General features: G+C 42.7%; 1 protein-coding gene across 1 annotated transcript in view; it reads left to right on the top strand.

The window, feature by feature from the left end:
• Positions 1 to 8,940, top strand: part of LOC120021887 (rhotekin-like) — a 32,399-nt gene extending 23,459 nt beyond the window's left edge. Inside the window, exons 10-12 of the mRNA XM_038965727.1 lie at positions 5,147 to 5,315; positions 8,401 to 8,505; positions 8,912 to 8,940. Of these exons, the coding sequence (XP_038821655.1) occupies positions 5,147 to 5,315; positions 8,401 to 8,505; positions 8,912 to 8,940 (303 nt within the window). The remainder of the gene's footprint in view (positions 1 to 5,146; positions 5,316 to 8,400; positions 8,506 to 8,911) is intronic.
• The last annotated feature ends 7,561 nt before the right edge of the window (positions 8,941 to 16,501 follow it).

Genomic DNA, 16,501 nt, shown 5'->3' with positions numbered 1-16,501 from the left:
GTAAAAATCATCTGCCCCCGGTTACAACACTCATTACCGAGTTCCAAACTGCCTCTAGAAGCAACTTCAGCACAATAGCTGTTCGTCGGGAGCTTCATGAAGTGGGTTTCCATGGGCGTGCAGACGCACAAGCCTAGGATCACCATGCGCAATACCAAGCGTTGGGATGGTGTAAAGCTCACCGCCATTGGACTAGGGAGGAGTGGAAACGCGTTCTCTGGAGTGACGAATCATGCTTTGTCTTCTGGCAGTCCAATGGACGAATCTGGGTTGGTTTGGCGGATACCAGAAGAATGCTATCACCCCGACTGCATAGTGCCAACTGTAAAGTTTGTTGGAGAAGGAATAATGGTCTGGGGCTGTTATTCATGGTTTGCCCGAACCATGAATAGGCCCCTTAGTTCCAGTGAAGGGACATTTTAATGCTACAGCATACAATGATATTCTAGATGATTCTGTTCTTCCAACTTTGTGGCAACAGTTTGGGGAAGGCCCTTTCCTGTTTCAGCATGACAATGCAGAAAGCGAGGTCCATACAGAAATGGTTTGTCGAGATCAGTGTAGTAGAACTTGACTGGCCTGGACAGAGCCCTGACTTCAAACCCACCTTTGGGATGAATTAGAACGCTGACTGCGAGGCATGCCTAATCGTTCAACATCACTGCCTGACCTCATTAATGCTCTTGTGGCTGAATGGAATCAAATCACAGCAACAATGTTCCCTCATCAAGTGGAAAGCATTCCCAGAAGAGTGGAGGCTGTTATAGCAGCAAAAGGTGGACCAACTCCATATTAATGCCCATGATTTTGGAATGAGATGTTCGAGTGTCCACATACTTTTTTCCATTCACAATCCTTCACAATCTTCACATATACTGCTGCTACTCTCTGTTTTTTATGTATGCGTAGTCACTTTAACCCTACCTACATGTACACATACCTCAATTATCTTGACTAAGCCATACCCCTGCACATTGACTCGGTACCAGTACACCTTATATATAGCATCGTTGTTATTTTGTGTTTCTATTTTTGCTATTTTTGGTTTATTTATCACATTTTTCTTACTTAATTTAAAAAAGCATTATTGGTTAAGGGCTCGTAAGTAAGCATTTCACGGTAAGTTCTACCTGTTGTATTTGGTGCATGTGACATAGAATTTGATTTCTTTGAAGTCTGCTGCAGTTTCATGATCCGTCCACTAGAGAGCACTGTCGAGGTGTAACCCAAAGACACTCCTTGCCTGGAGATTTTTATTTTATATTTTATATCACTTTTATTTAACTAGACATGTCAGTTAAGAACACATTCTTATTTAGAATGACATCCTACCAGTAGGCAAAAGGCCTTCTGCAAGGGAGAGGGGCCTGGGATTAAAAATAAAAGAAATATAGGACAAAACACCCATCACGACAAGACACCAACACTACATAGAGACCTAAGACAACACAGCATGGCAGCAACCCATGACAACAACATGGTAGCATCACAACATTATGTTTTTTGGGGTGAAGTTTAAGGAGCTCCTTTAGCACCTCGGACTCTGACCGCCTGCAGGGAGAAACCTTTTGGAGCGGGGCAGTGGAAAAAGAGGGAGGTGCATTGGGTATAGGCGCATTAGAAGGGATGGGATTTGAGGAAATGTTGGGTGGGCACTAAGGCATGGCTGAGTCAAATAGGAATACTGACTTAATGAGTTGGTGATTTAAACTCTGCCAGATCACGGTCCAACCAGGGACTGAACCTGTTTTTTTTATTTCTAATTTTCATTATGGGCGCGTATTTGTTAACGATACCACCTGAAAATATTTAAAAAAGAAGGTCCAAGCGTCTTCAACAGAGCGGATCAAGCTGATTCTATACCAATTTACAGAGGCCAGATCATGAAGGAAGGCTTGCTAAAGAACTTTGATGAGCAAGTGTCTATAACAAATCAGGACAGGTCGTTTCACTGAGCAGCCATTACAAACACAGGCTGTAAAACCGTGATCACTGGTGTTTTCTGTAATGACCTATCAGGATTATTTGTGAGGATAACATCAAGGAGAGTAGCCTTTTCTGGGTGTTTGGAGTCATACCTTGTGGGATTGGTAAGTCCCATTGCTTTAGGACTTGCTCAGGTGGTTTAGCATGTCCCAGTTTAGGTCACCTAGCAGGACAAATTCAGACTTAGTGGAAGGGGCCAGGAGAGCGCTTAGGGCATTTAGGGTTCAGGCCGGTGCTGATGGTGGCCGATAACACCCAGCAACAGTCAACAAAGAGTTAGATGAACGTTTAATGTGTAAAACCAGCAAATCAAATTGTTTGGGGACAGACTTGATGGAGACAAATGAGCACTGAAGGTGTTCCTTGGTAAAGATTGCTACTCCACTACCTTTGGAAGATTTGTCTTGCAGAAAAAGGTTATAACTAGAAAGGATAATATCAGTGTTCAAAACACTCTTTCTTAACCACGTCTCAGTAATGACCAACACATCTGGATTGGAGCTGTTAACCCACACTTTCAATTGATACATTTTAGGTAATAAGCTTCTAGTTTTAACGTGCAGAAAACCCAGGCTTTTACAAGAGCAGAAATCAGTGAAGCAGATATCAGAGCACAAATCAGAAATGGGGCTAGCAACAGTAGAAGGGCCAGGGTGTGCATGCACATTTCCAGATATAATCAGTAGTAATATAATCAGGACACGGCAGAGGACAGGGAGAGCTCTGCAGTGTTGATTTCTAACATTTGAATGTGCATCAGATGGCAAAAAGATAATATTGTATAGCAATTTCATCAGGTAACATGAATACAAAGCCGGCGAGAGGTGGTTAGAATGGGATGGGAGGCCAAAAGACCGTCTGCCCCACGGTTGGGTAAACAAGCAAGTTTAAAGTCCGATCTTGCTTTGAGCATTACAGGAACGGAATTCTGTTTGCTTGCTATTTAACCCCTTCACGCTCATTCTCTCACAATGAAGCCAAGTATTTCATGCAATGTGGGTGCTTATCAGCCTGGCAGCAGCTACAGTACCTGCACATCAGCCATGTGCACATCACAGCAGCTATGTGCACTAGTGGTGCGCGGGTCAGCTGTTTGTTCACCCGCACCTGCCCATGTTGCTAATAACCCATCCACAACCGCCTGACTATATGTAATAAAGTGAAAATCTAAGGCCCTTACCCGCTAATATAGAAAATGGGCTGTAGGCTACAGTCAGACACGCTAAAAGATTTCTTTTGACAGAGGGCAGGATTTTTTGTTGCCTGATTTTAAATATGTTTCTGCTTATAATTTCCGATATTTTGTTATGCAATTTTTTTGTCAACTTGTCTATAATTAGATACATGCAGCTTCTCTTCTGTCATTAGCCTATATGTTGCCCTAGAAGACTAAGTAAAAGCTTGCTCACCAGAATGGCATAAATCGATAGAATGAATGCTTCAATCAAATCAAATTTTATTTGTCACATACACATGGTTAGCAGATGTTAATGCGAGTGTAGCGAAATGCTTGTGCTTCTAGTTCCGACCATGCAGTAATATCTAACAATTTCACAACAACTACCTTTTACACACAAGTGTAAAGAAATGAATAAGAATATGTACATATAAATATATGGATGAGCGATGGCCGAACGGCATAGGCAAGATGCAGTAGATAGTATAGAGTACAGTATATCCATATGAGATGAGTAATGTAGGGTATGTAAATATTATATAACGTGGCATTGTTTAAAGTGACTAGTGATACATTTATTACATCCAATTTTTAATTATTAAAGTGGCTAGAGATTTGAGTCAGTATGTTGGCAGCAGCCACTCAATGTTAGTGGTGGCTGTTTAATGGCCTTGAGATAGAAGCTGTTTTTCAGTCTCTCGGTCCCAGCTTTGATGCACCTGTACTGACCTCGCCTTCTGGATGATAGCGGGGTGAACAGGCAGTGGCTCGGGTGGTTGTTGTCCTTGATGATCATTTTGGCCTTCCTGTGACATCGGGTGGTGTAGGTGTCTTGGAGGGCAGGTAGTTTGCCCCCGGTGATGCGTTGTGCAGACCTCACTCCCCTCTGGAGAGCCTTACGGTTGTGGGCGGAGTAGTTGCCGTACCAGGCGGTGATACAGCCCGACAGGATGCTCTCGATTGTGCATCTGTAAAAGCCATCTGTAAAAGCCAAATTTCTTCAGCTTCTTGAGGTTGAAGAGGCGCTGTTGCACCTTCTTCACCACGCTGTCTGTGTGGGTGGAACATTTCAGTTTGTCCGTGATGTGTACGCCGAGGAACTTAAAACTTTCCACCTTCTCCACTACTGTCCTGGGGATAGGGGGTGCTCCCACTGCTGTTTCCTGAAGTCCACGATTATCTCCTTTGTTTTGTTGACGTTGAGTGTGAGGTTGTTTTCCTGACACCACACTCCGAAGGCCCTCACCTCCTCCTTGTATGCCGTCTCGTCATTGTTGGTAATCAAGCCTACCACTCTAGTGTCGTCTGCAAACTTGATGATTGAGTTGGAGGCGTGCATGGCCACGCAGTCATGGGTGAACAGGGAGTACAGGAGAGGGCTGAGAACGCACCCTTGTGGGGCCCCAGTGTTGAGGATCAGTGGGGTGGAGATGTTGTTTCCTACCCTCACCACCTGGGGGCGTCCCGTCAGAAAGTCCAGGACTCAGTTGCACAGGGCGGGATCAAGACCCAGGGTCTCAAGCTTAATGACAAGTTTGGAGGGTACTAAGGTGTTAAATGCTGAGCTGTAGTCGACGAACAGCATTCTGACATAGGTATTCCTCTTGTCCAGATGGGTTAGTTGACTGTCCAGATGGGTTAGTTGACATCGGTAAAGTTGCAATTGTCGTATCTGCTTTTTTCACGAAGCAAAGACGTTTAGGGAACGGAGATCAAATGCAACAACAACAACAAATGCCTGTGCAAAATGTCCAAATGACATCGGTTTGACCGGTTGTGAGAAAATAGAAAGCTGTGAATATATTTTTTTACTTTATTTAGTAAATATTTACTTAACCAACAATGCAGCTCAAGAAATAGAGTTAAGTAAGAATTTCACGCTAAGGTCCTGTTGTATTTGACACATGTGACAAATACTATTTGATTTGAACATGCTTCTGTTAAGATTTCAGTATGGCTTGTGTGTGTTTCTCTCCTTCTCAGGAGACCCGCATCCATGTGTCTGAGAGAGGGCCTCTCCACCATACCCAGAGTATATCCATCAGCACACACACCCGAGGTGACGAAGCTGTCACACACACTCTGGTCACACACACACCCCAGGACACACAGCGCTGGATGGAGGCCTTCTGGCAGCACTTCTATGACATGAGTGAGTCATACTGATTCAATTTAGTTACATTTGATTGGATTTGATTAAGTTTGATTAAATTCTATTTGGTTATTTATTTGATTAAATTTAAATACTTATCGATTTGCTGTATACTAGTGGACACAATCCCTGGTCCTGCATACTCACAGGCTGTGCACGTTTTTGTTTTGACCCATTACACGCTACTAGCCCACCCTTCTTAAATCCGACAGGGACAGATAGAAGTGACATTACCAGTTACATGATGATCATTACTGTTAAATTGTAATGTTAGGTTTTATCATTCTTGTCTTCATAAGATGGTCATTATATTATATACACATATACATACACAGTTGAAGTCGGAAGTTTACTAATAATTTACTAGTCATTAAAACTAGTTTTTCAACCACTCCACAATTTTCTTGTGAACAAACTATAGTTTTGGCAAGTCGGTTAGGACATCTACTTTGTGCATGACACAATTAATTTTTCCAACAATTTTTTACAGACAGATTATTTCACTTATAATTCACTGTTTCACAATTCCAGTGGGTCAGCAGTTTACATACACTAAGTTGACTGTGCCTTTAAACAACTTGAAAAATTCCCGAAAATGATGTCATGGCTTTACAAGCTACTGATAGGCTAATTTACATAATTTGAGTCAATTTGAGGTGTACCTGTGGATGTATTTCAAGGCATACTTTCAAACTCAGTGCCTATTTGCTTGACATCATGGGGAAATCAAAAGAAATCAGCCAATACCTCAGAAAAAATATTGTAGACCTCCACAAGTCTGGTTCATCCTTGGGAGGAATTTTCAAACGCCTGAAGGTACCACGTTCATCTGTACAAACAATAGTACGCAAGTAAAAAACACCATGGGACCATGCAGCCGTCACACCGCTCAGGAAGGAGACGCGTTCTGTCTCCTAGAGATGAACGTACTTTGGTGTGAAAAGTGCAAATCAATCACAGAACAACGGCAAAGGACCTTGTGAAGATGCTGGAGGAAATGGGTACAAAAGTATCTATATCCAGAATAAAACGAGTCCTATATCGATATAACCTCAAAGGCCACTCAGCAAGGAAGAAGCCACCAAAACCGCCACCAAAACCGCCATCAACCGCCAGACTACAGTTTGCAACTGCACATGAGGACAAAGATCATACTTTTTGGAGAAATGTCCTCTGGTCTGATGAAACAAAAATAGAACTGTTTGGCCATAATTACCATCTTTATGTTTGCAGGGAAAAAGGGGAGGCTTGCAAGCCAAAGAACACCATCCCAACCGTGAAGCACGGGGGTGGCAGCATCATGTTGTGTGGGTGCTTTGTTGCACTGGGGACTGGTGCACTTCACAAAATAGATGGCATCATGAGGAGGGAAAATTATCTGTATATAATGAAGCAACATCTCAAGACATCAGTCAGGAAGTTAAAGCTTGGTCGCAAATGGGTCTTCCAAATGGACAATGACCCCAAGCATACTTCCAAAGTTGTGGCAAAATGGCTTCAGGACAACAAAGTCAAGGTATTGTCATGTGGAAGGGAATTTGCAACACAAACAAACATGGAGAGTGAACGTGACACAGAGCACAGAGACACAGAGCTCGTACCTAAAAGAGGGGCTACTTCGGTCGCATGGACGTGGTTTGGATATGAAAAGTCTGACGCGGACCAGAAAATCGCCCCCTGCAAAATATGCCGCAGGCCGGTCCCGACCAACAGGCTCAAACACCAATAACCTCTTTTACCACCTAGGCAAGAATCATGTGAAACAGTACGGAGAGAGTCTACGGATGATACCCAAAACAGTACAGTCGAGTGCTCAAAACAATTTCAGACTCAGACGTTGCTAGAGGCTTATTTATTTATTTTAGGCCTATATTTATTTTGTTTGCAACTGTAGTTGAAGTGTTTTCTATTTACCTTTTTAGATTTTATACATTATTTTATATTTTGGTATTTGCACAGAGGTTCAAAATAAAAGGAGAAATAATCTAAGTTTAATTCAAAATGTAAACTATTTATTCATTGAAAATACAGAAAATGTGTTGTATCGTGATATGTATCGTTATCGGGATATGAAATGACCTAAATCGGGATATGAGATTTTGGCCATATTGCCCAGCCCTGTGCGGCAGGTAGCCTAGTGATTAGAGCGTTGGACTAGTAACTGAATGGTTACAAGATCAAATCCCCAAGCTGACAAGGTAAGAATCTGTAATTCTGCCCCTGAACAAGGCAGTTAACCCACTGTTCCTAGGCCGTCATTCAAAATAAGAATTTGTTCTTAACTGACTTGCCTAGTTAAATAAAGGTTAAATAAAAAAATAAACATGCTGCTTATAGCGAGTGCCTAACACTGGCCGCGCATTCTGTAAGATTGATTGCTAATTCAAGCTATTTAAAAGTAAATATTACAGCCTACATTTCTATGCCAGAGAGGAACTGTTCAATATTTTGTTTATCAATAAATGATTGTGATCTATCTCCTACCTTGGTATAGGCTGTGAAATTAAATAGGCTATGATGTTGTGATTCTATCACACAGCAACACCATGCTGTAGCCTTGTATTGTTGTCAAATATTTAAAATAGTCTACCGGTCTATTTCATTTTGAGCATGCTTGAATAAGGGATGGATGAATGGTAATATTTGTTGTCGGCCTCAGCTATAGTTGCGGAAATACTGTAACTCAAGTCATGTCATGTTCTACACGCCCAGTTATGCGATCTCTTACAAACAGCGAATGTATCTTTTTTTAACATGCTGAGAGAGGCCTGACTTCTGGAATACAGGGGCAATGCATGCACAAGGCCATGCCGATGCATATAAATTAGAAAAACCTGTCTGGAGAATGTGGCTTGATTTGGCATTATACTGAAATTAAATAATCTTGCCATACTACTCACTCTTTTCTTCCTTATTGGACAAAGGGATGGATTGTGTGGGGTAAAGAACAAGTAAAGATCATGTAAATTAACTATATTTAAATTGAAGTGGGTTAGGGTTACATTTCACCAAGAAGCTGAACATAATTATAGTAACATTTCAATAAATCTATTTTACAAAGACATGTCGACTTTTCACTCTACAGGTCAGTGGAAACAGTGTTGTAATGGCCTGATGAAGATCGAGGTACCCTCTCCTAGGAAATCCCATTTGGTCACAGCGAAGCAGGGGTCGCTTTACCACGAAATAGGTAACTATTCAATAACACACACCACCATCACGTAGGTCTATACACTCACCTACACTTACACAGTTTGAATGATTCTAATATTATTTTGCAGACCTGCTAGAATTCTCTCTAAATTATTAGACAAATTGGATGCTTTCGCAACTGTAGGGAAATAAGATTGCTCTCAAAGGATTATATTGTTGTCATCAATATTGTAAGTAGTCCTTCTACAACAGCGCAGTAGTGCGACCTCTTAGTAAATAGATATTTTGTGAATCATCTAAACTAACTTTCCCCACACGCTCTAAAGAAGTGAAAATACCATCGATCACCATTACCACAAATTTCGGGCTTTAAGATAAAGCGTGGGATAAAATAATCATTAAAAAAGGTGAAACGCTCCATATGCCTCCTCTCTACCTTTCAGGAAGATGGACTGAACGAAACCTGCTCTGATACTGGGATGAAAAACCTGTTTTGAGAGCAAATGACAATACATGTATTTTTTATTACTTGAACCATAACGACAGCATACATAGAAGCACAATGGTGGCATTATCGCCAACACCTGTTATGTATACCACAATGACTCAGATGGATCAAGGCACTATTCAGGAATTTGAGAGCGAGACAGAAATAGAGATTGACGGAAAGGAACCAGATGTGAAAGATGATGGGTAGAGAAGAATCCAGGAAAGAGGAGTTATTTCAAGGAAATGATCGAGGGAAAATGGATCAGAATTTCTTTGTTCCTTCCGCATGCCTGAGTCGAACCAGAAGAAAGTGATAATAAGTTCGGGGCTATTTTACACCTTCTCTCCTTTCTTTCACAATAATCCATCTATCATATTGTCCTTTTTTTATACAACTCTACTATACATCACACACTCCCACTCTACTCATCATCCCCTTCCTCCTCCTTCTTCCTCTCCTCCTTTTCCTCAGTCACTCCATCTTCCCCAGGAGAGTGTGGTAATCCAGGATAACTCTGTCTGCTGACGTGTGGGCCTGCTCTCCTCTTACTGTAACCACAGGTAGAGTACCACCAACAGTAACAGCCCCACACACACACACACGCACACGCACGCACGCACGCACGCACGCACGCACGCACGCACGCACGCACGCACGCACGCACGCACGCACGCACGCACGCACGCACGCACGCACGCACGCACGCACGCACGCACGCACGCACGCACGCACGCACGCACGCACGCACGCACGCACGCACGCACGCACGCACGCACGCACGCACACACACACACACACACACACACACACACACACACACACACACACACACACACACACACACACACACACACACACACACACACACACACACACACACACACACACACACACACACACACACACAGAGGAAACCGGCACTTCAACTTCACAACATGAGTCACAGTGGAAGTGTAAATGATGTCCCCGGAACAATACACAATTTTCACCTGCTAAACCACAAAGGACTAATGGGTTGATTATAGTTGGGACTTGTGCCAGGGGAACCTGCCAAAGCCAGGCCTCAATAGGACACTCCATTGATACTCCCAAATCATATTGATATGATCATCAATGTTTCTTCAACTGTCTGATCTGTCAGCCTAGCAGATTTACACTAATCTCTAGAATATTACTACCGCTTTGTGAGACAGCTACTGCACTGGGCAGGTTCATAGTTCAGTTTGAGTTCTACTGTAGGCTTGTGTTCTTCCCTGCTAGTCCTGGAGAGCTTTTATTTCAGCCCAGCGGTAATACCCCTGATTCAGCTAATCAAAGTATTGGTGATCAGTTGATCAGCTGAATCAGTTGGTATAGAACATTGGCCCGTAAACTGGCGTACACTTTTGACCCGCATTGAACCAGGTCAGGTCAGTAGCAGCTGTGGTTTCCTACAGTCATCTGACAGGAACCATAACAAATAGCTCTACGGTCAACAAACCCGAGACACACTGTCCCTGGGAGACTATGTACAACATCAAACGTCAACTGTTCTGGTTGGCAGAGTGTTTGACTGACTCAGTCATGGTAAACACTAATTAAGCCAGGGCATAATCCAAGTCAATGTGCCAAACGCTCCAAATATCTCACTGATGGGTAGCTGATGGATGTTTATAGAGAAAAGCCAGGGTTGGGTCAAAATGGTTACCAAGTCTTAATTACGTCATAGTCATAGCGTCTGTTGCGTTGGCGTGTTATACAGGAGTTGATGTAGTGCATACGAGACCATTGTTGTACCCGACAACGGATGGCTGTGTGTAGGCTGTGCGTTCTTTATATTGCATCATGGATTTCAACAGTGTCATATGGTACCTTATTGTTGTGATGGATTCAAATGAACATATACAAATATTGGAGTCAATACACTTCTTAATTCCTTAATCCTGATCGAATCACATTAACTATAGTTCTGAGCTTTGTTTTACTTGTCTGTCATCTGATTATTTATGTACTACCTTGTCCCACACATTACCCCTGAGATGTGCCGTCTACCCTGCCTATCTGGCAGGTTGCTTGGTATGTTGGCAGTTTCTCAACATCAGTAATCACTGTAACTGGGGGAGTCAAAAGAATGCTGCTGATCTGAAATCTTAGACAGGTACTCCACTGTGTGTGTTAGCAGTTGTGTTGCGCAACGTTCCCATGAAGCCGTTTGGCGAGGTATGTGTTGGGCAGAGTGGGGAGTTGAGATTTTTTGAGATTGCTGTGATATTCTCAGCTGGATTTAGAGCTCTCAACATGAAGAAATACTAAATAATATTGTAGAATTGAAACACCACCACTTTCTGAAGTTTAATTTTTAATGAGTCAGCAGACATTAAAATTATCTTTCTGCGTTGCTCAGAGGTTTGTTTAACAGTTATAAGACAGGTGACATCTAATAGAAAGCTGTTTATCATTTGATTGTTACTATATTTAGAAAGAATTTCAGTCATTTCAAGCCCTATTGCCCCGCTTTCGTTGAATATGAAAAAAATCATATACAGGGCCTTCAGAAATTATTCCCACCCCTTGACTTTTTCCACATTTTGTTGTGTTACAGCCTGAATTTAAAATTGATCAAATTTAGATGTTTTTGTCACTAGCCTACACACAAAACCCCATAATGTCAAAGTGGAATTATGTTTTTAGAATTTGTTTTACAAATGAATTAAAACTGAAAAACTGAAATGCCTTCGGTCAATAAGTATTTAACCCCATTGTTATGGCACGCCTAAATAAGTTCAGGAGGAAAAATGTGCTTGCCAACTCAAATAATAAGTTGCATGGACTCGCTCTGTGTTCAATAATAGTCTTTAACATAATTTTTTAATGACTACCTCATCTAAAGGTCCCTCAGGCGAGCACTGAATTTCAGAAACAGATTCAACCACAAAGACAAGGGAGGTTTTCCAATGTCTCGCAAAGGGCACCTATTGGTAGATGGGTAAAACATTTAAAAAGCATACATTAAATATCCCTTTGAGTATGGTGAAGTTATTAATTACACTTTGGATAGGGTATCAATACACACAGTCACTACAAAGATACAGGCATCCTTCCTAACTCAGTTGCCGGAGAGGAAGGAAACCGCTCAGGGATTTCACAATGAAGCCAATGGTGACTTTAAAACAGTTAGAGTTTAGTGGCTGTGATTGGAGAAAACTTACGATGGATCAACAACATTGCAGGTACTCCACAATACTAACCTAATTGACAGAGTGAAAAGAACGAAGCCTGTACAGAATAATAATATTCCAAACATGCATCCTGCTTGCAACAAGGAACTAAAGTAATACTGCAAAAATGTGGCAAAGCAATTATTTTTTGGTCCTGAATACAAAGTGTTAGGTTTGGGGCAAATCCAATAAAACACATTACTGGGTACCGCTCTCCATATTTTCAAACATAGTGGTGGCTGCATCGTGTTATGGGTATGTGTAACCGATGTGAAATGGCTAGCTAGTTAGCGGTGGTGCGCGCTAATAGCATTTCAATCGGTGACGTCACTCGCTTTGAGACCTTGAAGTAGTGGTTCCCCTTGCTCTGCAAGGGCCGCGGCTTTTGTGGAGCGATGGGTAACGATGCTTCATGGGTGACTGTTGTTGATGTGTGCAGAGGGTCCCTGGTTCGCGCCCGGGTCGGGGCGAGGGGACGGACTAAAAGTAAACTGTTATATATGCTTATAATCGTTGAGGACTGGGGAGTTTTTCAAGATAAAAAAGAAACGGAATAGAGCTAAGCACAGGCAAAATCCTAGAGGAAAACAGAGTTGTCTGCTTTCCACCAGACACTGGGAGATGAATTCACTTTTCAGCAGGACAATAACTTAAAACACAATGCTAAATCTACACTAGAGTTGCTTACCAAGACGACATTGAATGTTCCTGAGTGGCCGAGTTACAGTTTTGACTTAAATCTACTTGAACATCTCTGGAAAGACATAAAAATGGTTTTCTAGCAATGATCAACAACCAATTTGACAGAGCTTGAAGAATTTTGAAAAGAATAATGGGCAAATGTTGCACAATCCACTTGTGGAAAGCTCTTAGAGACTTACCCAGAAAGACTCACAGCTGCAATCGCTGCCAAAGGTGCTTCTACAAAGTATTGACTCAGGGGTGTGAATACTTATGGAAATGAGATATTTCTGTATTTAATTTTTATTACATTTGGGTGAGAAAAAAATCGATTTGATACATTTTGAATTCAGGCTGTAACACAACAAAATGTGGAACACGTCAAGGGGTAGGAATAGTTTCTGAAGGGACTGTATGTTTAAAAAAATATATATTTTTTCATAATATTTGAACTATGTATTTGAGCTTGTGTCCTCAAAAGGGAAGTACACCTCAGCAATGTATAACTATTTTTACCAGAAAGGGGAGTTCCAAAACTATGCAGCTTTACTAGTCTACTTAGGCAAAAATCTAAATTTTGAAGTAACGTTCAAAGATGTTTAGCCTTCTGTTTGTGTTATTCTTTCTTACATGTAATTGAATATTGGCGTGCAGCCACCCTCAGAGCTGCACCTGCTATTGTGATAAAGCATGCATCTGTACTCTCCACAGGGCTGGCGTTATGGGTGGGACTTGGGGGTACTGGCCCGCCCTACCATACCTCCTGCCTGTCCAAATAAAATATTTTAATATTGATAATTTATTTGTCCGAGATGCGCACCGACAGAAAGACACATCAATCTCTGATAAAGCATCTGAGCGAACAAAACAGCGCCCATGTATCTGATTCTGTCTGCCCCAAAAAGTATGCCAATGTGCACACATAGGCGGACCCGTGAATATAAATTGTCCCCCCTATCGATGTCAAATGCCCGTGCAACTGATTTGTTCTGGCACCAGCCCTGACTCTCTGTGAAGACCCTTCACAGGTCCCCTTTGGCACGTGCAGCTAGATGAATCAGTTGGCCAGCCAATAGTTCTTCTCGATGGTATAACCGTACTGTTACACATTAAATGGAGTAGAATTACAGGATTTTGATCATTTGTTGGTATAACGGATGTCTTTCTCGTTGTCTCTCTCTTTCTCTCTCTCTCTATCTATATACACTGCTCAAAAAAATAAAGGGAACACTTAAACAACACAATGTAACTCCAAGTCAATCACACTTCTGTGAAATCAAACTGTCCACTTAGGAAGCAACACTGATTGACAAAAAATTTCACATGATGTTGTCCAAATGGAATAGAGAAAAGGTGGAAATTATAGGCAATTAGCAAGACACCCCCAATAAAGGAGTGGTTCTGCAGGTGGTGACCACAGACCAATTCTCAGTTCCTATGCTTCCTGGCTGATGTTTTGGTCACTTTTGAATGCTGGCGGTGCTTTCACTCTAGTGGTAGCATGAGACGGAGTCTACAACCCACACAAGTGGCTCAGGTAGTGCAGCTCATCCAGGATGGCACATCAATGCGAGCTGTGGCAAGAAGGTTTGCTGTGTCTGTCAGCGTAGTGTCCAGAGCATGGAGGCGCTACCAGGAGACAGGCCAGTACATCAGGAGACGTGGAGGAGGCCGTAGGAGGGCAACAACCCAGCAGCAGGACCGCTACCTCCGCCTTTGTGCAAGGAGGAGCACTGCCAGAGCCCTGCAAAATGACCTCCAGCAGGCCACAAATGTGCATGTGTCTGCTCAAACGGTCAGAAACAGACTCCATGAGGGTGGTATGAGGGCCCGACGTCCACAGGTGGGGGTTGTGCTTACAGCCCAACACCGTGCAGGACGTTTGGCATTTGCCAGAGAACACCAAGATTGGCAAATTCGCCACTGGCGCCCTGTGCTCTTCACAGATGAAAGCAGGTTCACACGCACATGTGACAGACGTGACAGAGTCTGGAGACGCCGTGGAGAACGTTCTGCTGCCTGCAACATCCTCCAGCATGACCGGTTTGGCGGTGGGTCAGTCATGGTGTGGGGTGGCATTTCTTTGGGGGGCCGCACAGCCCTCCATGTGCTCGCCAGAGGTAGCCTGACTGCCATTAGGTACCGAGATGAGATCCTCAGACCCCTTGTGAGACCATATACTGGTGCGGTTGGCCCTGGGTTCCTCCTAATGCAAGACAATGCTAGACCTCATGTGGCTGGAGTGTGTCAGCAGTTCCTGCAAGAGGAAGGCATTGATGCTATGGACTGGCCCGCCCGTTCCCCAGACCTGAATCCAATTGAGCACATCTGGGACATCATGTCTCGCTCCATCCACCAACGCCACGTTGCACCACAGACTGTCCAGGAGTTGGCGGATGCTTTAGTCCAGGTCTGGGAGGAGATCCCTCAGGAGACCATCCGCCACCTCATCAGGAGCATGCCCAGGCGTTGTAGGGAGGTCATACAGGCACGTGGAGGCCACACACACTACTGAGCCTCATTTTGACTTGATCTAAGGACATTACATCAAAGTTGGATCAGCCTGTAGTGTGGTTTTCCACTTTAATTTTGAGTGTGACTCCAAATCCAGACCTCCATGGGTTGATAAATTTGATTTCCATTGATAATTTTTGTGTGATTTTGTTGTCAGCACATTCAACTATGTAAAGAAAAAAGTATTTAATAAGAATATTTCATTCATTCAGATCTAGGATGTGTTATTTTAGTGTTCCCTTTATTTTTTTGAGCAGTGTATATTAATTCCTGTGGTACCGGTATAGTTGAAGGACCCTCCATGAATGCCAGGTTGTCCCTGTCAAGGGGACCAACATCAGGCAACTGCATCATCCAGGACAGTATCCACCTCTTACCAAACTACAGCACCCCCCCCAACCCCCAATTGTACTCCTGCTCTTGGGAGTGACGTGCAGTGACACTCCTCTCCCATGACACAGTGTCTCTGTACTCTACCTATCCCTGTCCTATAATAGCACGAAACAGCCACAAGAGCTAGCCACTCCTCTCCAGGAACACATACAGGAATGCCACAAATTGAGGGCTGCAATCACACACTTTTGCTAATTGTAGCATTCCATACTCTTGAGTTATTCTGGTAATGCAGCCTTGACCTTTTCTAGTCCAGACTCAATGTTTTATAGGATACTTGGCTCTTCTCTTTACTTGTCCAAAGTCCAAACCCAATCGGCTCTTAAATGCAGTTAATTGATTTTAAAGGGTAGAAATATGTTGGTATGATTTTGGTACTTAGTCTTACTTTTATTCTTTAGCCTTCTCTCTTCCTATTTAAATGAGACCGTTTTGTTTCGGACACAAAAATTCAGGACAAGATAATCAATATGATTGCAATGCGGAGCATGTAACTCAAACTTGAGGATGGCAATAAAAACCTAAAACCCTTTATTTGTATGTCTTTCGGTCATGATTGTTGTCATGAACTGTCATCTCCTTCAGTGGCGTGTCAACTCTGTCATTGATGGCTACCCAAATTGTTGTCAATATTCACTGTTCTGCAGTTCATGCATAAACTAATTAAGGACCAGTGCAGTCAAAACGTGATTTTCATGTGCTTTATATATACAGTACCAGTCAAAAGTTTGGACAAGAGTGTGCAAAGCTGTCATCAA

Source organism: Salvelinus namaycush, chromosome 26 (assembly GCF_016432855.1).
Source record: "Salvelinus namaycush isolate Seneca chromosome 26, SaNama_1.0, whole genome shotgun sequence".
Taxonomy (NCBI): Eukaryota; Metazoa; Chordata; class Actinopteri; order Salmoniformes; family Salmonidae; genus Salvelinus; species Salvelinus namaycush.
The sequence above is the reverse complement of the archived record's forward strand: the minus strand, read 5'-3'. Positions and strand labels throughout refer to the sequence as shown.